Here is a 24,766-nt window from a genome sequence, read left to right as displayed (position 1 = left end):
GTCGAACTAATTATTCTGTGAATATAGGTCTGGTCAGACTTCTTATTCATGCTAATTGGTTGCCTCATAAGACAGATTTTTTTAACTTGTCCTTAAGTGCCTTTAAACAATCTTTGAAGCGTTAAATTTAATTGTAATTCTATATACATATTTATTTTATGATTTTGTATTTTATTTAGTATTTGTTTGTAATGTTATAAATGTTGCTTAATTGTATATTTTTATCAATGGGCTTGCCCCGTTTATTAACAATAAATTAAATAAAATTTGCGACAATATTATTAAACCCTCCCAAAATGTTAAGTATTTGGGAATAGAAATAGATGACAAATTGAAGTTCAACCACCACACAGCAGTTATAAAAAGGAAAATTATAACTAGAGCAAAACACTTCAGAAGTTTAACATCCAAGAATGAGGGAATTATGATTAAAACAGCAGCCAATATTTATAAAATGATTTGCAGGCTCATGCTGGAGTATGGTTCTGCAATTTTCTATAATTCTAAAGGTCCTGCCAAAAATAATATAAAAGTGGCTGAAACAACTAGCCTTCGACAAATTACTAGAATGCGTCATCCTGATAATCCACTTCATAATCCATCAAACAGAATGCTGTATGATAAAACTGGAATTGAACCTATTAATGAGAGGCTGAATAAGCTGTTTAAATATCTCTTTATTAATGACAATAACAAAAATTTGATTGAGCCCCACATTGTGAAGATACCAGAGGACACTGCCCGGAGATATCCAGGACGAACTCTTTTTGAAGAAATCTGCTACACATCAAGACAATAAACAGCTCTATTTAAATCATCATCTGTATTGTAACTAATTGTCAGTGATATTGTGATTGCTGCCACATACAAATATTTTTTTTTTTAATTATTGTATTGTATTAATCGAGGTATTAATATTAACAAAAAACATATACTGTATTAATGTATATTAATATGGGGACAGAGGGAATGGATAGCATGAAAGAACTAATGAATGATATCATAAATAGAGCAGAATTACCAAAGGACTGGAAGAAAGACATTATATTACCAATACACAAAAAGGGAGACAAGAGAAACTGTAATAATTACCGAGGTATCACCATATCAAGTATCCCTGGGAAGGTATTAGCAAGAATACTAGAGACAAGAATAAAAACACAAATAGAAACAACTATGGAAGACACACAGTGTGGATTCAGGAAGGACAGAAGCACGCAAGACCTAATATTCACATTAAGACAAGTAAGTGAGAAGGTAATCAAGAAAAATAGAGAGATACATATGTGCTTCATTGACCTGGAAAAGGCGTTTGACAGAATCCGAAGAAAGGACGTTTGGAAGACACTAACAGAAAGGGGAGTCGACAGACACATAATAGAAGTAATAAAGGATATGTACAAAAATAATACAAATACAGTAAGAACCAATAACGAGGAATCCAGAGAATTTTCTACAAGTCAAGGCGTCAAACAGGGATGCGTGCTGAGTCCACTGCTATTCTCAGTGGTACTGGATGAAGCGATAAAGAAAGCCAAGAGAAGAATGAGAAAACTAACATTAGGATACTGGCAAATGAAACAGACTCAACTATCGGAGCTACTATTTGCAGACGACATGGTATTGATAGCAGAAAACAGAGAAGACTTACAGAACAATCTTGAAATCCTAGAAGAAGAACTATCAAACATAAATATGAAAATTAATACAGAGAAAACAAAAACAATGATAATTTCAAATACGAGGAAGACACACGCAATAGAATTAGACGGGAAACAACTAGAGCAAGTGGAATATTTTAAATACCTAGGAGTAATAATCGAATCAAATGGTAAACAAGACATGGAAATAAACGAGAGAATGGGACGAACAGGAAGCTTATTTAACACTATGAAAACAACATTTTTTGGGAAAAAAGGGATACCGGAAAAAGTAAAAACGGCAGTCGTTAAATCAGTAGTTAGACCAACAATCATGTATAGCAGCGAGACATGGACATTGACGGGGAGACAAAAATCCAGAGTCAATGCTATGGAAATGAGGTTCCTGAGGAAAATAGCAAACAGAAAAAGGACAGACAAAATACGAAACGAAACAATTAGACAAAACCTAAAACTAGAACCAATCAATGAAAAAATAGTAGAAGGACAACTTAGATGGTTCGGGCACGTGTGTAGAATGTCGAACGAGAGGCTAACAAAACGAGTGTTCGAAACGAGAGTGCAGGGGAAAAACAAAAGAGGGAGACCAAGAGTTATGTGGGTAGATGAAATCAGGAAAGAAGTCGAGAAGAAGGGATTGACATTGGAAAGTGCAAGAAACCTAGCGCAAGATCGGAAAGCATGGAGACTACAATGCCAAACTCAACTCCACCAGCCTTACACCTAAAGGTAGAAAGGCTTAGGACTAAGTAAAAAAGTAAGTAATGTATATTAATTGTGTAAATTGGCTGAAAGACTTCAGTCGATGGCCTTTTGGTACATTGTATCAATAAAGTATGTCCCTCTCTCTCTAAAATTTTAAATTTACCTCCACTCCTCTTCTTGAGGAGTAGTGTTTGGTGTCATTCGATAGATTTTTTTTGAAAAAAAAAATTTGTTATATAAAGTTATTAATATAAATAATACTTTTTGAGTTATTAAAGATCAAAGATTTTATTTTTTCGTAAAAAATGCATGTTTTAAAGCTATTTTTCATGTATAACTTAAAAAACTATATGCTTTTACAAAAAAAATTATTACCAAAATTGAAGATAATAAAAAGCTGAATACACTCCTCACTTAAAGGACTAAACTAATGTTAATTCAAAGTTAGTTATGGGTAATTGAATGTATATTTTTTTCGATGAGTACTCAGATCTAAGTATTCAAGCTTAAATAACGGGAAAACAATGCATTTTATAAAATACACCTGCTAAGCACTTGTCAAAGTACTTCCGAGTACCTATCAAATGAGCTCCAGTGGAAGTTAATAGCATCACAATTAAGCAAGTTATGATGAAAATAAGAGATCCCTTTAGAACTTTTTAAGAAAAAGTGAAAAATAAAATATACGCCATTTCCACAAAAATTAAAATTTATAGTAATCCTTTAGAGGTCGATCTTCTTTATATGAGCATAAGTAATGATTTCAACAATTTCAACCGGTTTAGAATGCATATTTTTGAAAAAAGATATAATTTAAAAATATCAGAATTTCAAAAATCATCGTAATTTTCGTTTTTTTTTATAATAACTCCAAAAATGCTCAATATGCGTAAAAAGTGATATATGTATAACCAAATTTTAGTTTTTTCTGTATCAAATATTTTACCTTTTTACTATTTCTGTAGGGTAAAAAATAACTGAGATAGAAACGTTTAAAGCTTAAATTTTGCTGCGAGAATCATGTAACTGGGGCCATTTAACCTTTTATTTTTAAAAAAGTAAGGGGTTTAAAAGATTGAATTCAACGTGCTTTAATAGCCATTAAAATTAACTTTCAAATGGTTTTTAGGCAAACCTGATATCGTACAAATTAACAGAGTTATTTAAAAAAAAATAATTTTTTGGAAAAAATTTTAAAAGATAAATTTCGAAAAATTTGTTTGGGGCTCATTTGATAGATATTTGTAAGTATGACAAATGTTTAATAAGGGTATGTTATAAAATGCATCATTTTCCCGTTATTTAAGCTGAAATACTTAGATTTGGGTACTCCCCGAAAAAAATATACATTCAATTACCTATAAAACTCACTTTTAGTTAACATTAAAAGGTTTTTCCAGTAGAGTTTTTTCATTTTTTATTAGCTTCAATTTTGGTAATAATAAGTTTTTTTGTAAAATCTTAGTTTTTGAGTTATTTATGAAAAATCGGCTAAAAACATGCATTTTTCTCACGAAAAATTAAAATCTTTGATCTTTAATAACTCAAAAAGTTTTGATTTATTTTAATAAGTTTATGTAACAAATTTTGCTTAGAATTTGCCCCTCTATCGAATTCTGGGGATATTTTTAATAAAAAAATTTTCACTCCGTAGAAGAGGTGGCATCCACCCCCAGAGTAAAAGCGTAAGTCGACACCATGTCACATTTGTTCCTTGAGATATCCTCTAACCACTCACCAATTTTCATGCAAATCGATGGAGGTTCAACGCAATCAGAGGTAATAGCTTATATCCACCTTCAGTGACTGCACTCTTTTTAAATATTAAGATAAGTATGTCAATTGGTGATTTTATTGTGGTATCCAAATGTCCCTTGAAGTGAATGCATTCATATATAAATGATTTATCTTGGTCATCTTTATTTTGTATCAGATTTTCAGCGTCTTTAATAATTTCTTCATTGCTTAATTTTGGCAAATCTCTTAATAACATGAAAACGTTGATAAATAAGTCGATAAGATTCCAGACGTCTATTCAGATCTCTTATCAGAGTGTCGATTATAATATAGAATGTGTGGATTTTCATCTCATTACTAGCTGAAAAGTTTAGTTCATCATCAGCCTCCTCGTCAAATTGAATTTTTTTTCTCTTTCTTATTTTTCCATATGTTTTATTTGGGCACAATTTTTTGGCTTCCTCGCGACAAAGTAATTTGAAAGAGCTTCATACTCTTTAATGACAGAACCCAGATCCATAATTTTTATACACAAATATTTTTTGTACAGTATGTTTGCCGCCCTCTCATAATGTGCCGCCCTAGGCAACTGCCTATATTGCCTAATGGATAAAGCTGCCCTGGATAGCACTGGTGACTGTATTATGTTCTCTCACTGACCAACTGTTTGCTGACGGTTTCTGACTAGTTTGACTGTTTGCTAGAACAAACCTAATATAAAAGCAACATACTTAACACGTTGACTGCCACAAAAAAATGTTTAAAAAGTCCCTGGTGCCAAGTTGAAAAAAGTTCATCTGGCAACCAACTGAAATACTTGCATTACTAATGTTTTACCAATTTTGTTTATTAGTTCAGATTTTTGGAAAAATATGTCAGAGGGCGGCATAATTATTCCTGTGGTGCCAAGCGGTCGGTCGTTCTGTTCATGATGAGACCTGTTGTGCATTATTCCACTGAGTGGTTGATTTGACTAATATTTTATCAGTAAGGTTTCATTGTTAGTAAGACAAAGTGCTCATGTTATTTTGGGATACACGGCTATAATTCGTACACAGTTATATAATCGTAAACACAATTATTATTTCTTGAAATAAAATTTTAATTTTAATCTTTAAAATCTTTTAATTTCTTTCATGTTCTTATTTACCTTTTGTATGTTATTTAGTTTAGAATGAATAGTTTTTACATTTTTATATTTTTTACTTAAAATAAAGACATGTCAAAATTTCGATATCATTTCAGTCTCCCCCTCCCCTATTCTGCCAAAATGAAAACTGATATGTATAAATATAAAACAGCAGTGTTTTAGGTGTTTAAATGATAATAATTTAGACATCCTAAAACAAGACTTAATGAGGATTGGTTTTTGCGAGGTATACAATGAAAGTAATACTAATAACGCTTTTATCGAATTTATGGATACTTTAAACTTTGCTATTACTTCAAACTGTCCCCTTAAAAGTAAAATAGGTAAGGACGTGCATAAAAGTAAAGGTTGGGTTGATCATGACATATATGCTAGGAGTAAACAATTAAAAAACCTATTTAATGAAGCTAAAAACTCTAATAATAGTAACATCTGGAATGAGTATAAAGCTACCAAGAAGGAATACAATAATCTTATTGCTGAAAAGAAAAGGGAATTCAATTATCTTCAAATTGTAAGTAGTAATAATAAACAAAAAACTATGTGGAGTATAGTAAATAAAACTATAGGGAGAAAGCAAAGTACTAATAAAATTAAACTCAAAATTGAAGACAAACTAATATCTGATGATAAAAATTTAGCTCAATATTTTGCATGCCATTTCAATGACAGAAATAATGCACTAAAAAATAGGCTTGACAATAACCCTCAAAACTGTACTTTATCACATAGGTGGACTATAGACAGTTTTGTTTATTTTCCAGTAACATCTGATGAGGTTCTTGATATTATTTGTGGTCTTAAAAATAAACATTCTTTTGGAAATGATGAATTAAACACAAGAATGATCAAACACATCAAGGATGTTATATCAGAACCGCTGGCATATTTAATTAACCTAGTATACAACACAGGTGAATTTCCTGAAAACCTAAAATTAAGTAAAATTGTTCCAGTATATAAAAAATCCGATCACACTTGTATTGATAATTATAGACCTATTTCTTTGTTAAATGTAATTTCAAAAATTTTTGAACGAGCTTACTACACTAGGATCATACAGTTTTTGGACAAAAATAATGCACTGTGTTCAGAACAGCATGGCTTTCGATCCGGAAGATCAACAGAGGGGGCTACTGAAGTATTTATGGAATCTGTCTATAGGCACCTTGATGATGGTCTTCTTGTAGTGGGTATCTTCTTTGATCTTTCCAGAGCATTCGACAGTCTTAAATTTGAATTTGTCCTTAACAAATTGTATGTCCACGGAATAAGAGGTAACATGTTAAATTTATTGAACTCATATCTTCTGGAGAGGAAATTCTATGTTGAATTAAACAAGGAAAGGTCAGACATCTTCAGTGTAGATGTAGGAGTGCCGCAGGGATCTGTGTTGGGACCACTGCTATTTCTTATTTTTGTCAATGACCTACCCGATCATATTACTCATGACCACATTGTAATGTACGCAGATGACTCATCTGTGATTGTATCAGCACATACATACGTAGAGCTTCAAAATAGAGTGTCAAGGGTTATCAGATTATTCCAAACATGGTGTACACAAAACTTGCTACAACTGAATATTGATAAAACATCGTATATACATTTTAGATGCAAACGAAATATGCCAGTTGTGTCTATTCCTGAAATTGTAAATATTCCAAACATAAAATTTTTAGGTGTATTCTTGGACCAGTTTATGAGTTGGGATGTTCACGTTGAATATGTTAATAAGAAACTAAATTGTTCATTCTATGCTTTAGTACAGTTGAAAAGAACACTCAGTATTAAAACTCTCATTAATGTATATTATTCTTTGGTTTATTGTCACCTTACTTATAATGTTACGTTATGGGGTAATTCCACAAAATCAGACACAGTGTTTATTAAACAGAAGAGAATTATTAGACTTATCTTCAATATTCCTTTTGGGCATACTTGTAAGCAAGTTTTCATTAATAACAATATCTTACCGTTGCCTTCCATATGTATCTTGAAATCCATATTGTATATTAAGCATAATTTACCTTCATTCAAGAGAAATTCTGATTTACATGCATACTCAACTAGGAATGCCAATCAGTTTGTTACTGTTGGTCACAAACTATCCAAATTTGAGAAGTCCACAGATTATGTGGGGGTCAGGCTATATAATCATCTTCCAAATGAAGTTAGATCTTTGCATCCGGTGAAATTCAAAAGAATTGTGAAAAGTATACTATGTAAACATGCATTCTACAGTGTAGAAGAATACTTAGCAACTAGATTGCTGTTATGAGTTCTGTCTAATATTAATAATTTTCATATTTATCAATGTACATTATGTTAAATCTAAAATTTAAGTGTATGTATAGGTATTTGATTATGTGTCTGTGACTATATTGTGTTGTATATCTGACGTGTATATCCATATTTATGATGGCAGCTGTAAAGCTATACCAATAAAGTATTCTATTCTATTCTATATGTGACGGCTGTATGCCATAGCGGTCGAATACTGCAATAATGCAGCTTCTCTACACACCCTCTGGCAAAACAGGAATTATATCACAGACCATATCAAATCGGTCGTATACGACCGGCATGGCATGTAGTACTTATTGAACTGGCGGTTGTATACGACCGCCTGGCAGTCAATCTGATACTTAAACCAAATGTAGTAGTAGTAACCAGGGCAACTACAGCACACAGGAGCAATATAATATATTATGATAAGATATAAAAAATGCTCTTACTAATAAGAAAACACAAGTATTCAAGATTAGAACTCCTTTTAGTATATTTTGTCTGTTTCATTTTTATCACAGCAGATTTTGCCTCTTTCATTTAGGATAGTCCCATTTTCTTAAGAATTTAATAGTTTTTGAAATAAATTAATGAAATAAATTGATAGTAATTGTTCACATAATGACACTGTCACCAAACAGATCCTAATTCAATAGTGGTCAAATCTTCAACCACCTTAACCAGACTACTCACAGCTAGTGGCTACACTCTCAGCCACCAGTTAGAAAGGGTTAAACCAGAAGTAGTACACACCACAAATGACATTAGCTACATGTATCTTAATAGTGATGGTCAGGAATCAATAACATGCTATTATTTTTGTTGAAAATTGTTGATTTGTCTGTATCAGGGCAGATATTTGTTAAAATATTACTTATTTCTTAGTCTGTCATATAGTGGGGCGGGGCTTAAAATTGTTTACATTCTTGTAAAACACTACAGGCATTCATTTTGAAGATTCCTCAACATATGCTATGTACAAACCGTAGGTTACAGGGTGTTTTTAGATACATGCGTGAATGAAATAGGTAGTAACTAAATAAAAAATAAATGAACGAACCTATCATGTTTTCAATTTAGGCCTTGCAAGGTCGAGGGTCGAGGCACAGGTACAGAGAGAAACGTCACCAGATAGCCGCCACAGACACTCTGCTCTTTTTCACTTTTACTATAAAAGGAGTCTGTACTGTCACATTCCTAATAATTCCCGTGAATTTATTTCGCAGTCATTTGAACACACTAAATCTATTATTTTTACTACAAATTGGCTATGAGAGAGACATACAACATTAATTTTTGCTTTCGCTTGACTTCACTCCCACTCTCAGAGTACCTAACAGTGTTGCCACAATTCACTGACTGGTAATCGCTAGTAAAATTCTACAAAAATCGGTAGATTATTTCCAGATCCAAAAAAGACAAACTAAAACCTGACTTTTTAATCTAATAAATAATATCAATTAATATTCGTAAATCACAGTTCAAAGTAGAATAGTAAAAAGATCAAGATCAAAATATCAAATTAATCTTAACTTGTTATTTTAAAAGTGAGTAGGTCTACAGATAAATTAGCAAAATCGGCAGCGGTGCGGTAAAATTCCCGTCAATCCTGATCGACCCAACATATTCTGTTTTTGTTGATTGTTCAAAGAATTTCAAAAATATTTATGCGCATTCATTTTTTTTAAATAATATAAAATATTATATCTCTGAAACACCAATTGGTTTTCTATTTGCTTTCAGTTTTAATTCAAGGTTTACCTTAAAAGCTTTTGATTTTAAATTTTCCGCATTTCTATCTAAAGCTATGTTCACACACGATTTTTTTACCTGTATACTGCTGTAAACTAATAATTACCATTAATTAAAAAGTAATTAAGTATTGCGATATGTAAACCATTATTTAAAACATGTATATTAATATTAACAATATTTTAAAATCTATTTTTTAATATAATTATAAAAGGTAGTGATGCAATATTAGTTGCATACATCGTGGCGTCATTATGATCTGGAGTTTTAACAGGAGTGCTAAAGGTTTCTGTACCCTACAGTTCAGGAAAGTTTTCTTATTTCTTATTTAGAGACTCGATTATCTTTAATGAAGGTGTAAGTGATTTCATTTTATCATTCTTAAATAGGGCTTCTCTATGCGTTCAAGTAAGTGAAATATTTTACAATAAAAATACCATATTTAGGGCTTTTTACACATAATATTTTCTATTTATCAATACATATTAGCCGCAAGCGCAAGTTATTTAAACTGGTTGGCGGCATCTATCTGAGGATGACACAACTATATCTTCTTGACCTTTAATCAGATCTACAAATTGAAAAAGTGGTGGAAACACACAAAAAAGGTATTTATTCAAAGAAAGGGAAAGAGGAAAGACAGCGCGCGGTAGTGGAGAGGATTTGACCTACTGAATACTGACGTCAAATAATTTAAATTAAATTTCACTTTCAAATACATGTAAGTATTTAGTAAAACAAGTCCTAAAAGTGAGGTTACATAATTTTGATTTACTTCCAGAAGTCTTGAAAGATGTCTTGTCCATTCCTTTCAAAATTAAGCCAAGCTTATTTGAAGAATTATGCTTCTCTTTTGGTCAAAATGTATGGTAACCAATGTCCTGTGATATCCAGAAGCATGAATAATGTTGCCAGTAAGGCTGAAGTTAAAACTCAAGGTAAGAAACTCATATTGTCTATCAAACTTAATATTTTACAACTGACAATATCAACAATTTCTAGTCATTATTCATTAAATTTTGGTAGCAGTTATATTTATTATAGAAAATGAATTAAAAAATTACTATTTTAACAAAAATTAGGATAAAAAAGTGATGTGAAACACTACAAAATATATTGTTATGAACATAGGTGTCCAATGCCAGTCATCTATACTTTTTCAAAAGTATTCAAAATCAAATTGTTTATCTTGCTAGCATACCTTAACACTCTGCTGTAGTTAACATTTTTTTTCTATTTGTAGTGATATGTTCAAAGACATCTGTTTAGGCTTTCAACAAATTCAGTTTTTCATTTCCTTAATTTTTAGATCATTTACAAATGTCTGATTTCCATATGCATCTTTTAGTTTAATTTAAAATTATTTTAATCTTGTCAGACTTAAATTTTTCCACATTTGTAAACATATTTTAAGCAATCAGATTCCTTGTTTGCTTGTCATAAATGTTTTCCTTCATTTTTTAATATAAATTGTTTAGTTTTGAAAATTTTATCATGATATTTATTCTTGGTTTTTATAATTTATCTGTAATTTGTTTTTATAACACATATTTTATTGATATTCAAGTATATTTATTTACAATCGTGTATTTTTGTAGTAAAGAAAATTAGTTAAAACAGTTCCTTCTTTTATTAGGTATATACATTTTATCAAATTATTTATTTATGTAATATTTAAATATCAGTATTTTATCTTAAAAAAATCTGTATATGTTCAAGAACATCAGATGATCAATCATAGATCAATGATAATACAATATTTGTTGATAATAAACCAGTTGTCCAAAAATAATATAAAAGGTTAAAGTACCTCACCGTTTTTTAAATCTACATATTTTAGGAAAGAATTTTTGGCTTCACTTTGAGTCTTCAATGTGTTGAGCCAAAAACATGATGTAACTGTTCAGTATCAATCTGGCAATCCTTGAACTTGTCAAGGTATTGCAGTTTGAACCGTATAATGTCAAATAGTGCAAACAAGAGTTGTAAAAACAAGAGTTTACTTTACCTATATATAAAATAGCACTAAAGGCTTTAGAGGCCCATGGCTTAAAAAGTTTATTCTTTCTTTGTTTTCACTTTTTTATGTACTGAGATCTTCTCTGTGATTTTTCTCCACTCCTTCCTGTTATCCATTCTTCTTTTCTGGCCTTCTAGCTCCATTCTTTCCATACCTTTTTCAACCTCTTGCTTCCATCTATTTTTCAGCCTTCCTTTTCTCTTTTTCGAGGCTATAGTGTAGTTTAGTACCCTTTTTGGAGGCCTCGTGTTTGGCATCCTTTCTAGGTTACCTCGCCATCTGAGTCTCTGTGCCTTTATCACTCCTATTTTATTAAGTTGGTTGTATAATTCTGTTAACTCATCATTTGTTCTTCTTATCCATGAACTTCCTCAGGATTTTCCTTCCCAGATCTCTAGTAAATTGTGTTCATTTTTTCTCATTGTCCATGTCTCACTACAGTACGTTACTATTGGTTGTATAGTTGTTTTGTATAACTGTATTTTTGCCTTTCTTGATAAAAACTTGCTTTTCAACGTTCCATTAGGCGAATGTATACACTTCTATTGCCTGAAATGATTTGAGCTTGTATTTGTTCTTTAATGATTGGTTTATGTGATATTATTGCTCCTCATAAGTAAATCTTTCTACCATTTTGAATTCATATGATATTCCTTCTTCTACATTGACTTTAAACTTTTCTCCATTTATGAACCTCCATTTCTCCATTTCATACATTTTGTTTTAGTTTCATTTATGTACAAATGTACAGTCTCATTTTCTTCGCTGCTTTCACTATTCTGTGTACTATCTATTGTATCTCTTGTCTTCTTCGTGCCAGCAACAGCACATCATTCGCAAATGCCATAATTTGGTGTCTTTTTTTGATATACAGGGTGATTGATTAGTGTGAGGAAGCTCAGTAGGTCTGTAATAGTAAAAATTACAAAAAAAAGTTATTGACAAAAATTGTAGGCAGCTTTAAACTGCACATTTTAAAATTAGTTACAATCTTATAGGGTGTTCCATAAGATGGTGGCAGACCAAACTTATGTATTTTTAAATGGAACACCCTGTATTTTATTTTAAATTTAAAATCTGCTTCACTTCCACATCACAACAATGTAAAATTGTATTATGTTATACCAGGTATTTAAAAAGTTATAACCAATATTACCTGAAAATCGTATCAAGTTTAACTCCCTGTATAATTAAAAAGGAGTATAGGAACATTGATCTATTGCAACCATAGTTTTTTAATAATTGTTAAAAATTATAAAACATATTCTTTTTCATAATATTTGTTAAATCAAATACAGGGTAAGTCAAAATTCAAGTACATTATTTTCTTGGTAATTTTAAATATAACACCCTGTATTTTATATCACTATCGAAAAGTACTAATATCGTACTTCAAATTTTATGAAGTACTCCCTATACCTGAAGTTATCAGTTTTCTAGATATTTTTATTTTTCCATCAAAGTATTAATTTGGTAGATATTTTAACGTTTACCAATAATTATTGTGAGTTGGCCATGATTGATTTGTCAGAAACTGACAGTTTGACATTATTGTTTATTAATTCAGTAACGAAATAACGACACAGAAAAGACAACAATTTATTTCAAATAAAATTTATAAAAAATAACCGCCGGAAAATTAAAAAAAAAATAACAACACATAAAAAAATAAAAAACAACAGTAATTTTAACTTATCTTACTTAAGTAAGGTGTTCAAAATGACCTCCCAAAACATCTGTGCATACTTGAAAGCGGTCATTGAAAGAGTTGCTTACATTACTAAGCATTAAAAAATATGGTCCTACTACATGGTTACCGACGATACCTCCCCACACATTTAGAGACCATCTTGTTTGACTAGACTGGATTACTTGTTGAATAGTAGTGAAAGTTATGCCTATTAACAGAACCGTTTCGATGGAATGTAGCTTCGTCACCAAAATTGAGACATAATCAAAAAAATCTCTCTGCTCAGTAATTTGTTTCTGAAAATCATCATTATTTAATTCTTGGTTCTTTTGAATATGATAAGGGTGCATCTTGTTTTTAGATAGAATGTTTTGAACAGAGTAGTAACTAAGTTCTTGTTCATTGGAAATATTCCATATACTTGTGTGTGGGTTTCCTGTAACTGCCATCAACACACTCATTTTGTTTTCCTCTGTCACACTAGTTTTTGTTCGTTCATGTTTTTCATAATTCACTGAACCAGTGCAGTTAAATCGATATTTCAATTGTTCAAATGTATCTTGTCTAGGTTGCCGCCTATCTGGAAACCATTCTTGATAAATTCTAGCTGATAGTAATGAATTTTTATTGCATTCCCCCAAAATCCAGATCATATCTACCATTTCATCAGTAGTAAAATTCATTATTGCTAATGTAAATTGAATTGATTACTGAATTACTAAATAATAATTGTTGCTAATTTACGGTGTACCCCAATACTGAATTAATAAACAATAATGTCAAACTGTCAGTTTCTGAAAAATCAATCATGGCCAACTCACAATAATTATTGGTAAACGTTAAAATATCTACCAAATTAATACTTTGATGGAAAAATTAAAATATCTAGAAAACTGATAACTTTAGGTATACGGAGTACTTTATAAAATTTGAAGTACGATAGTAGTACTTTTCGATAGAGATATAAAATATTTAAAATCTATTTAAAATTACCAAGAAAATAATGTACTTGCATTTTGACTTAGCCTGTATTTGATTTAACGAATATTATGAAAACGAATATGTTTTATAATTTTTAACAATTATTAAAAAACTATGGTTGCAATAGATCAATGTTCCTATACTCTTTTTTAATTATACAGGGGGTTAAACTTGATGCGATTTTCAGGTAATATTGGTTAAAACTTTTTAAATACCCAGTATAACATAATAAAACTTTACATTGTTGTGATGTGGAAGTGAAGCAGATTTCAAATTTAAAATAAAATACAGGGCATTCCATTAAAAAAAACATAAGTTTGGTCTGCCACCACCTTATGGAACACCCTGTAAGGTTGTAACTAATTTTAAAATGTGGTGTTTAAAGCTGCCTACAAGTTTTGTCAATAACTTTTTTTTTGTAATTTTTACTATAACAGATCTACTGAGCTTCCTCACACTAATCAATCACCCTGTATAGTAGTCCTACTCCTTCTCTATTGATTTTCTCTTCTTGCATTATTTTTTCTAGGCATAAGTTGAAGAGAGTTTCCTATATTCGTATTAAAATATGTGATACCCTTTTTCTTTTATAGAATTTGTGACTTAAAATTGATAAAGAAAAAGTATGTTTTGTGTATTTTGAGCTGTTCATTTTTTTTTTCACAACCTTTAGAAGGTTGTATTTTTGTTGGAATTTGGCCATGATAAATAGACAGGTAGTGAAGTGCCACTTTTGGACTTCCCCGTTGTCTTTTTTCATTCATTGTTTGTTTGGTTTATAAGTAACAGAAACCATGAATGAGCGTAACCAGAAATTTGGTCCCAATAGAGGATTTATTTCTCCGTAAATAAAACATCGAATTGTTTTAAGCATATGTCGCTACAGCATCCATATTGAGTTATTTGTTGTAATTTGGTATTGGGAGACTGACTATTTTTTAGTTCGTTCAGAGGTAGCCAAATATATCCCTCCAACGATCTCTAATAAGATTGAAACATATGTAAGGCCATTTTTGGTCCTCTCTGAATGAACTGAACTGTACTGTTTTGGCTTGTCTCCACACATTTTTAGATGTTAAGGGTCGTTTTCACTCTACGTCTTGTTGTACGTTTTGTGTGTCATACAAAATGTACGACAAAATGTACGTTTTGTGAATAAGCGGATTTAATTTTTTCGATTCGACAAGATGTATGTTTTGCTGTTTGGTCTCAATAGAGGATTTATTTCTCCGTAAATAAAACATCGAATTGTTTTAAGCATATGTCGCTACAGCATCCATATTGAGTTATTTGTTGTAATTTGGTATTGGGAGACTGACTATTTTTTAGTTCGTTCAGAGGTAGCCAAATATATCCCTCCAACGATCTCTAATAAGATTGAAACATATGTAAGGCCATTTTTGGTCCTCTCTGAATGAACTGAACTGTACTGTTTTGGCTTGTCTCCACACATTTTTAGATGTCAAGGGTCGTTTTCACTCTACGTCTTATTGTACGTTTTGTGTGTCATACAAAATGTACGACAAAATGTACGTTTTGTGAATAAGCAGATTTAATTTTTTCGATTCGACAAGACGTTTGTTTTGCTGTTTTCACGCTAAGTCTTATTGTATGTTTTGTGTGATAGGACAAATCCTATCACACAAAATGTACAATAAGACGTAGCGTGAAAACGACCCTTACGGATTATGTGTAAAACTCCTGCCTTATTTTCTTTATGTATTCATGTGTCCAGCTCACAGTCATCTTTTCCGCTCTCATATATGTTAGTTCCGAGGTAAGTGAAATTCTCAACTTGTTCTAATTCTAAGATGTTGTCTGCATTCTCGTTGATCTTGAAGCTTACCTTCTCTCTTAATCTTGTCTGCAGTACTGTAAATTTCATGTACTTTGATTTATTTTCATTAATGACTAGGTTGAGTTTTTTGCTGAGATTTGCAATACACTGCATATCTGCAAATCTCTGCATGCACTGCAATCTCTCAATACATCTGTAGATCTAACCTGTGACGATAATATAATTTTATCGTGTAGAGTACGCCAATGAATTAAGTAAAACGTGTTTTTGTACCGTCTCGGGATATAAAAGTCGGAACGAAAAGCCTAGTTGATTATTCTTGGAGCGCTGATCGGAGAATAATAAACAACAACGAGATATAAGAGGTGAGTTGTCCCGAATATTTTCCGCCGTCGTTTTGGTGAGCTGAACGAATCCGACGGTTTTCCTTTTACCTATCCTTATACGAGCGGTGATCGTATTTCCCAACATGTCTTTTCCTCTGGCGAGGTGGACAAAATTATTTTTCATCCTATTTACATTTGTATCGACCAGTTAAGTAATTTGATAATAAAATAAATCATTTTTATTAGTCAAAGACTAAATCAGAGGCGTTCATCGGGGGAATAAATAAAAAAATTAAAAGATTTTCTATATTTAATGCATATTTTATGGTAGACACGTCCTAGTCTGCTTGTATGAATGCTTTGTAGATTTGTAGTCTATTTAATAGGCTAATGCTTCATCTCCACTTAATTGCCTACCATCCTGCAAGCTATTCGATTTTTTATAATTAGAAGATGTAGCACCTACTGAGCATTCACTTACGCTCCTAATTGAATTAACAACGTTTCTTTTCCCTACTGCACGAGCTGCTACTTCTGAAGCAGTTACCAACTCCCCCACACTGCGTGATTCAACGAGGTCCTCAACTATACGTTTTTTTGTTTTAAACGACGCCTCGTCAAAATTTTTCCGTGGTCTTCCTATATTACCGGAACCTTGAAATAATATGGACGATCGCGGCACAGTACATTGAGCTTCAAATTTGATGTGCTCATTCAACCAACTTTCATTAGTTGCCAAAAAACGCTGTTTTGATCTTCCCGCAGCAACCCATTTATCAGAAATTTTGGAGGCATAATTTGCTATCCTCATTCTGATTTTCCTGTCAGAGTCCTCTGTTAGGTCTCTAAAATTAAATTTTGTAGAAAGGAACTCAAATAGAAAACAATTTTTTTCTCCTTTTGTTGAGCATTTTACCCATTCTTCAAAAAATTCCCTCCTCGGAAGACAGTGCTCTAAAAAAAATGATGTGCTCGAGTATGCAGGTTATAATAAGTCTTATTATTAATGGGAAAGGTGCAGCTATGACAAATTGCAAATTTAACCCGGATACAAAAGGTACAAGTCATTACCACCCTTCCACACTTTGAAAACGAAGAAAATTTCCTTCGTTCATCATACAAACTTTTTTTAATATTCTTTGATTATCAGATAGATTTGTTAAATTAGAAAAAATTATCAGTTACTAGCATAAATATTATCCACCTTCAACAATTAATATTTATAAATTAAGGAAAACTTAAATTTCATGTGATTTATATATGATCTACGGAATTCAACTGATTTATTCTATTACAATAAAAATACGTACATTTGGACGCTATTACTCAAAAAACAAAATGATGTGCAAGCGTGTGCAGTTTATAATAGGCCTTATTATCAATGGGATAGGTGTAGCTATGACATATAAAAAATTTAGCCCGGGTACAAAAGGGTACAAGTATTTCCCACCCTTCCAAAGTTTCAAAACGAAGAAAATTTCCTTCGTTCATCATAAAAACTTTTTTTAATAGTGTTTGGTTATCAGATAGTTTTGTTAAATTAATAAAAATTAGCACTTACCAATATAAGTATTATCCATATTCAACAATTAATCTTTATAAATTAGGGGAAACGTTATTTTCGTGCGATTTAAATGATGTCCGGAATTCAACTGATTTATTCTATTACAATCAAAATACTTACTTTTGGACGTTATTACTCACACGGTGGATGTGTTAGACACAAATAAATATTAGAATAGGATGTTTTGATGTATTCTTTACAATATTCAAATAATAATTCTTTTAGTTTTGAACATGACTTTTGTCCAGCTAGCTAGGCTCAACGACACACTGTGCATCGGCCCGAACAGAAAGCTCGATGCGTAGATTATAAATATATTTTATTAACGAAATTAACGAGTAATTAAGGCTAATTATCTTATCTTTTTTATGTTTTGATTTCAAATAAAAATGTCTTAAAAAGTGAACTTTTGTCTTCTACTGATTTTGTTACCTGGATAAGGTGATCAACTGTACTCATTTACCGAGTTTTGTACTCTTTTTTCGCAAACCGTACTCTATTCAAATCCTGTACTCTGAAAGTACTCATTTGTATAATTTTATACTCATTTGTATTTCTAAAACATTTTTTTAAATTATTTTATTTCAATTTTATTAATTAAATTTCACGCACTCATATTGCTTGCCGTTTCCGGCACGTCAGGGCGAGTAAATTTATATTTAAATGAAGAAAAATTGAAGAAATGGTACCATGAGAAAATAGAACTTGACAAAAGAGAGGTAGAAACCTTTCGGCATTTAAGAGTAGAACATATCCCACATGAAAATTTAAAAGTTTTAATAGAAATTTCTGTATGCTGTCCAGGCACTAATGCTGCTGTTGAAAGGGTGTTTTCACTAGGGTATGATTATTGGAGCAGTGAGAAGTTACAACTTTCTGTAAAAACATTATCTGCCGTCTTAACAGTCAAATTTAATATGCAAAATGAAAGTTGTTCGGATGTGGCTACATTATTAGACGAACATCCTTATTTAGCAAAAAAATGCACTCCGAAGAAAAATAGGTTTTAAAAAAAATAGGTAGTTTTTTTTTCACCTATGAAATACTTGCAAAGTGTACTCTTTTACAAAAAATACAAAAACTGTACAAGAAATGTACAAAAAATAGTTGGTCACCTTATACCTGGAGCAACAAACGCAACGATCACTTTACAAGCCAGAATCACAACATCATCCGAACAAGCCAATATTGGATGGCACTTAATAAAGATTATGGTAAATAATTAAGTATTTTCGATGGGAAATAAGCCACAATTTTACCAAAAAAATGAATTTATTAACGTTTCGACGCCCAAGTCGGGTGTCGTTGTCAAAATACAAAATAATACTAAATAAACAAAAATGTTGTTGCTTAGTAAAAAATTCTTCTAATAATTTATTTAATCTGACTCATTTATATCGGCAATTCAGGCATGTATTATACATTTTAAAGTAGAAGACTTTAAAATGATATTGCCAATATTGATGAGTTGCGTTCCTGGGACGACTTTACTAAAAGATAGTTCATTCGATTACATGAAATCAACCCTAACTCAAGAATATCCATATTTGGTTACCCATACTAAAAGAGGAAGTCAATAGAAAGAAAATACCACGATTAGTAAGTCATTAACATATCGAGTTAGTACATATTTTATATTTTAGTATTATTTATAAGTATTATTTATATATAGTATTACTTATGATGTCTATGTATTATTAATATTATTTATAATTCAAAATAGCATATATACATTAAAGTCAGAATTTGGTATTAGTTTTGAGAGTAAACTAAATGTAAGCCCAAATACTTACGATGTCGGGATAGTATCACAAGGTTTTTTCCTGGTTTTCCCTCGTGATTTACTATGGAATCTCTAGCACGAGAATTTTACTGCCATCGTTGCATTTGGCTGTCTTTTTAAAGACAGATCACATGCTATGATTTTTTGTGGCGGATATTCTTGAGTTAGGGTTGATTTCATGTAATCGAATGAACTATCTTTTCGTAAAGTCGTCCCAGGAATGCAACTCATGAATATTGGCAATATCATTTTAAAGTCTTCTATTTTAAAATGTATAATACATGCCTGAATTGCCGATATAAATGAGTCAGATTAAATAAATTATTAGAAGAATTTTTTACTAAGCAACAACATTTTTGTTTATTTAGTATTATTTTGTATTTTGACAACGACACCCGACTTGGGCGTTGAAACGTTAATAAATTCATTTTTTTGGTAAAATTGTGGCTTATTTCCTATCGAAAATACTTAATTATAAAAATGCCACAAGGAAATAGCTTCAGAACAACATTAAGATTATGGTAAACACAAATTTCATGTTTTTTGATTCATTCACATTTACGTATTTAAGTATTTACGCAATTTAAGTGTTTATAACTCAATCTCAATGTAATTTAAGATCACAGTGACAAGCAAAATTTTATATATTTTTTTATTAAGATTATATCTTTTTTATATATTTTTATTATATTATATCTGCGGTGTTCAATGATATAATTCTATATTTTTATAAAAACAAAACAAATAAAGATAGCACATCTCAAGTGCAAGAATGACAAATCTGAAAGTAGATCTTTTTAATGCCAACGTTCAAGTCAACTAACAATGCTTAAATATTCCACTTGAATTTTGTACCTGTTTTACATTTTTTATTTCCTTATATTATATGGAAATAATCTTTAACATCACGTGTCACCAAGTTATTTTTAGCTTTTTCCATAAAGATTTTAAAAATTGCAATAGTCATTGTATTTAAAATTGTATGCCATAAGGCTGATATAGAAAACGCTGATTAACTAATGAAAATTCTGGATTATTTGATAATGTTGAAAATTCGCTATGGTGTAAATCTAATTAAAAATTAATGTATGTACATAATCAATTATCAGTTCTTTATCATTCAAATTGCTTAACTTTTTTTTATTTATTTCGAGAGGATTTTGAATAACAAATCTAACGTGACCCTGGAAAGACAACTTTTTTTGATTTTTAATTTTTGCTGATGCGTAGTCTTTTATGAGGTCTGTGTCATGTGTTACAAATTGATCATGACTACGTAGTATCTAGTTGGCTACAATTTTCCATGACATCTGGCAGTTGCTTTGATGCCAGGGCCTTAACTACCATTGGGGCAACCGGGGCAGTGCCCCGGGGCCCCCGATCAAGGGGGGCCCCGTGCATAGATTTTAACAAAGAAAATAAAAATATGTATTGTAAAAGCCGATCCCAACAAAATATTTTCAAATGACACAATTTTAAAAAGACCGCAACATAGTTTTAATTTTTCTCTGGGGAAATTAGTCTTTTAGACTAAAATACAATTGGAACAGAACAGGGGCCCTGAGGCCTGAGCTAAGCTGCGGCCCCCGAGACCTTAACATAAAAATTTAAATTACTACTTAAGAAATTAGTTATTTCGACGTAATAAAACCTAAAATGTCATTGGAAGAGGGGGGCCCGAGCTAAGCTGGGGCCCCCGAGACCTTTCGTAAACATATAAATTGTGACTGAGGAAATTAGTTATTTTGGCGAAATAAAAACTAAAATGTAACCGGCATAGGGACCCTAGGTCCCAGCTACTTTGTCTTAATCAATTTACCCCAAACCACATCTTGGTACATGAAAGGAACCACATATTGAAAAGTAAGGTATACATAAGATAAAATGAGCACATTAGGATCAGTCCCACCAGTACACTGATCAGCTTCACTGAGTGTGCTTGGCTCACACTGCAGTAGCTTAAGGCACCTTAAGGTGCTTTAAAATCAAAGTGAACACGAACGAACGAACGAATTCGTAGGTGTTTGCTTGATTATTCGTTCGGTGCAAAATAAGACCATTTACATTGTAGTGAACGAACGCATTCGTTGATAATCCGTCCGCAATGTCAGATACAGATGAAGCTGTAATTATTAGCGCTGCTAATTTTATAGTTATTGCAGGACATGCTGAAAAAAAGAAAGAAGAGAGTGTGCTTTCAAGGGGTTAAATATCAAACATTTTTCTGGACCCCCCTTGCGCGGGAGTAAATTCCCCAGACCTCCCGGTAGGGGGCTCCCAGATCACATTTGCCCCGGGCATCGTAGTTACGGCCCTGTTTGTTGCTATTGTTTTCATTGTAAAATATGCAAATTGATGAAGTGTTGACGTATTTTCGTTTTGGTGTATTCATACTAAATATTTTCAATATGGCCTATAACGAGATCCAATTCTGTAGTTCCCGAATGACTGAGGTTGCTTTACTCATCTTCCTTTTCTTGTTCTCGTGTTTCTGGTTCATTTTTGTCCCATGAGAAGTTTGGGAGCCACACATGGCTGGAATGCTAATGAAACCCGAGTGTCACCTGAGACCCAGAATCCTGAGCATCTACCAGGGCCGCCGCCAGAAAAAAATTTAGGGAGGGTCAAAAAGTCGCTTTTCAATTCTAAAAATGAATGAAAGAACAAGAAAAATTTATATTTTAATAATCATATACAGGGTGATTCATTAAGAATGTCCAATCTCTAAGTTGTAGATTCTAGACCCCAAAATATTAAGATTTAACCGAAATCACTTATATAAAATGTGCGTCGTTACTGAGTTACAGGGTGTTCTATTTAAAAATGTAATAAACATTTTTACCCTTCTTCTTCTTCTTAAGGTGCCTATCCGTTCCGGATGTTGGCGACCAGCATGGCTATCCTAACTTTGCTTGCTGCTATTCTGAATAGTCCGGTTGTCGATGTATTAAACCACTTTCTCAGGTTTTGAAGCCAAGATATTCTTCTTCTCCCTGGTCCTCTCTTTCCAAATGCCTTGCCTTGAAGAATGAGTTGCAACAAGCCATATCTCTGTTCAATCCTCATAACATGGCCAAGATATTCTAGTTTGCGCTCTTTGATTATGTTAATAATCTCGCATTCCTTGCCTATTCTACGTAGAACCTCAATATTAGTCACACGATCCACCCACGAAATTCTCAAAATGCGCCTGTAACACCACATCTCAAATGCCTCGAGTTTTCTCAAAGAAGCCTCGGAAAGTGTCCAGGCCTCTACTCCGTATAATAACGTAGAAAATACATAGCATCTGATGATAGAGATTTTGGTAGCAAGAGGTAAATCGTGGCTTCTGAAAAGAGACTTCATCATTATGAACGCTGATCTCGCTTTTCCTATGCGTTGTTTTATTTCACTTGAGTGGTCCCACTGGCTGTTTATGTTGGTACCAAGGTATGCGTAGCTGTCGACCCTGTCAATTAGTTGTTGGTTAACCAAAAGCTGTGTATTTAATATTTCGCGCTTACTGACTACCATATACTTTGTTTTTTTCGTATTGAGATCAAGTCCGTATTCTCTACTTATATCTGATATGCGCGACATTATTCTTTGCAAACCATCTAGACTGTCTGCAAAAACTACAGCGTCGTCGGCATATCTAATGTTGTTCAGACGCACTCCGTTGACTAATACGCCTTCCTGTAGTTCTCCCAGCGCTTGCTCGAAGATACATTCAGAGTATATATTAAACAGAACCGGGGACAGGATGCATCCTTGCCTCACTCCTCTATCTATGGAGACTGCCTCTGTTAATTGGTCTTCCACTTTAATATTGGCAGTTTGGTTGTAATACAAATTATATATGATTCTCAAGTCTCTATCATCTACTCCCGCTTCTTTCAAGATGTTTATGAGTTTATCATGTTTTACTCTATCAAACGCCTTTTTGTAGTCGATAAAACAAATATACACTTCACAGTCAACATCCCTGCATCTTTGCATAAGCACTTGGACAGCGAATAGAGCCTCTCGGGTGCCTAAGGCATCGCGGAATCCAAACTGCGTCCATGATATCTGTTGTTCGCATTTTTTATATATTCTGCCATGTATCACCTTCAGAAACGTTTTGAGTAAGTGGCTCATTAGGCTAATTGTTCTGTAGTCTTCACATGTTTTGGCATTTACTTTTTTGGGTAAAGTTACGAAGGTCGACTTTAACCAGCTTTGGGGTATTTTTCCAGTTACGTATATTTTGTTGAATACGGTTGTTATCCATTTTATTCCTTGTTCATCCATAAGTTTTAGGAATTCTACATAAAACTGGTCAGGCCCTACAGCTTTACCATCTTTAGTTGTTTTAATAGCTGACGTGACTTCTTCAATGGTAATCGGGGGTCCTGTTTGGCATTCAATGTCTTCAATGGTATTCTGCCTTTCATCTGCAAAAGTTACTTCCACATATTTCTTCCACGTGTCTAGTTTTTCTTCCACACTTAACAGTGGTTTGCCTTGGTTATTTTTACCCATTTTTACCCAGTACTTTAAAACTATTTGACATATCCTTGTCATACTTTGCAGAAAGTGTAGTTGCCGTACACCCTACTAATGTATGATAAACAAACGTTTCTGGCTACTACCAGAGGCGTACGACAGGGGACAGTGCATGGTTTACCCTTCCCAAATTCTACGCCACTGGCGAAATTGCTATATTAGCATAATATTTCGATTTTCCAATACTTTCTATGTAAATAATATACTCCTCATTCGTAACGTTAAGGTCATTAGTTTTCGAGATATTTGAAGTTGAAAATGAAACTTTACAGTTATTTTGATTAATGTATTGTGCCCCTTCCTTTTTAACTTCAAATATCTCGAAAACTGATGATTTTATCGATACGAATGAAGAGTATATTATTTGCATAGAAAGTATTGGAGAATCTAAAAATTATGCTGAAATGGCAATTCCATCAGTGGCGTAGAATTTGGGAAGGTTCAACCATTCATTTTCCCTTGTAGGCCTCTGGTAATAGCCAGAAACGTTTATTTAACATAAATTAGTAAGGTGTGCAGTACCTACACTTTTTGGCAAGTATGGTACGGCAATTTCAAATACTTTTAAAGTACTGGGTACAAATAATTTTTAAATTTTTAAATCCAACATCCCTATTACATAAATATTAACTATTTGTATCCAGTATTTTAAAAGTATTTGACATATCCTTATCATACTTAGCAGATAGTGTAGATACTGTACAGCCTACTAAAATATGTTAAATAAAACTTTCTGGCTAGTACCAGAGGTGTACGACAGGGGAACGTGAATGGTTGACC

General features: G+C 32.3%; 3 protein-coding genes across 7 annotated transcripts in view; 1 reads left to right on the top strand and 2 right to left on the bottom strand.

Annotated features, from left to right (window-relative positions):
• Positions 1 to 8,883, bottom strand: part of LOC126893261 (catenin delta-2) — a 101,086-nt gene extending 92,203 nt beyond the window's left edge. For all 4 annotated transcript variants that reach the window (XM_050663261.1, XM_050663264.1, XM_050663263.1 and 1 more), the window contains exon 1: positions 8,603 to 8,883. The gene's annotated coding sequence lies outside the window, so the exon portion shown is untranslated. The remainder of the gene's footprint in view (positions 1 to 8,602) is intronic.
• Positions 8,884 to 9,848: 965 nt separating this feature from the next.
• The window catches only part of LOC126878624 (5-aminolevulinate synthase, erythroid-specific, mitochondrial-like), a 65,697-nt gene continuing 50,779 nt past the window's right edge, over positions 9,849 to 24,766 (top strand). The window contains exons 1-2 of one of the 2 annotated variants that reach the window (XM_050641449.1): positions 9,849 to 10,015; positions 10,076 to 10,232. In XM_050641449.1, coding sequence (XP_050497406.1) covers positions 10,088 to 10,232 — 145 coding nt within the window. In that variant the 5' untranslated portion in view covers positions 9,849 to 10,015; positions 10,076 to 10,087. The remainder of the gene's footprint in view (positions 10,016 to 10,075; positions 10,233 to 24,766) is intronic. The other variant, XM_050641450.1, reaches the window with a different exon arrangement.
• On the bottom strand, positions 16,262 to 17,986 carry LOC126878625 (uncharacterized). The gene is made up of 2 exons (XM_050641452.1): positions 17,671 to 17,986; positions 16,262 to 17,063 (listed from the first exon to the last, which is right to left on the bottom strand). The coding sequence occupies exons 1-2, from the start codon at positions 17,687 to 17,689 to the stop codon at positions 16,489 to 16,491; spliced, it is 594 nt and encodes a 197-aa protein (XP_050497409.1). The 5' UTR covers positions 17,690 to 17,986; the 3' UTR covers positions 16,262 to 16,488.

The sequence above is a fragment of the Diabrotica virgifera genome, chromosome 10 (assembly GCF_917563875.1).
Source record: "Diabrotica virgifera virgifera chromosome 10, PGI_DIABVI_V3a".
NCBI classification, from domain to species: Eukaryota; Metazoa; Arthropoda; class Insecta; order Coleoptera; family Chrysomelidae; genus Diabrotica; species Diabrotica virgifera.
Note: the sequence above shows the minus strand (reverse complement) of the source record. Positions and strands in the feature narration are given on the sequence as shown.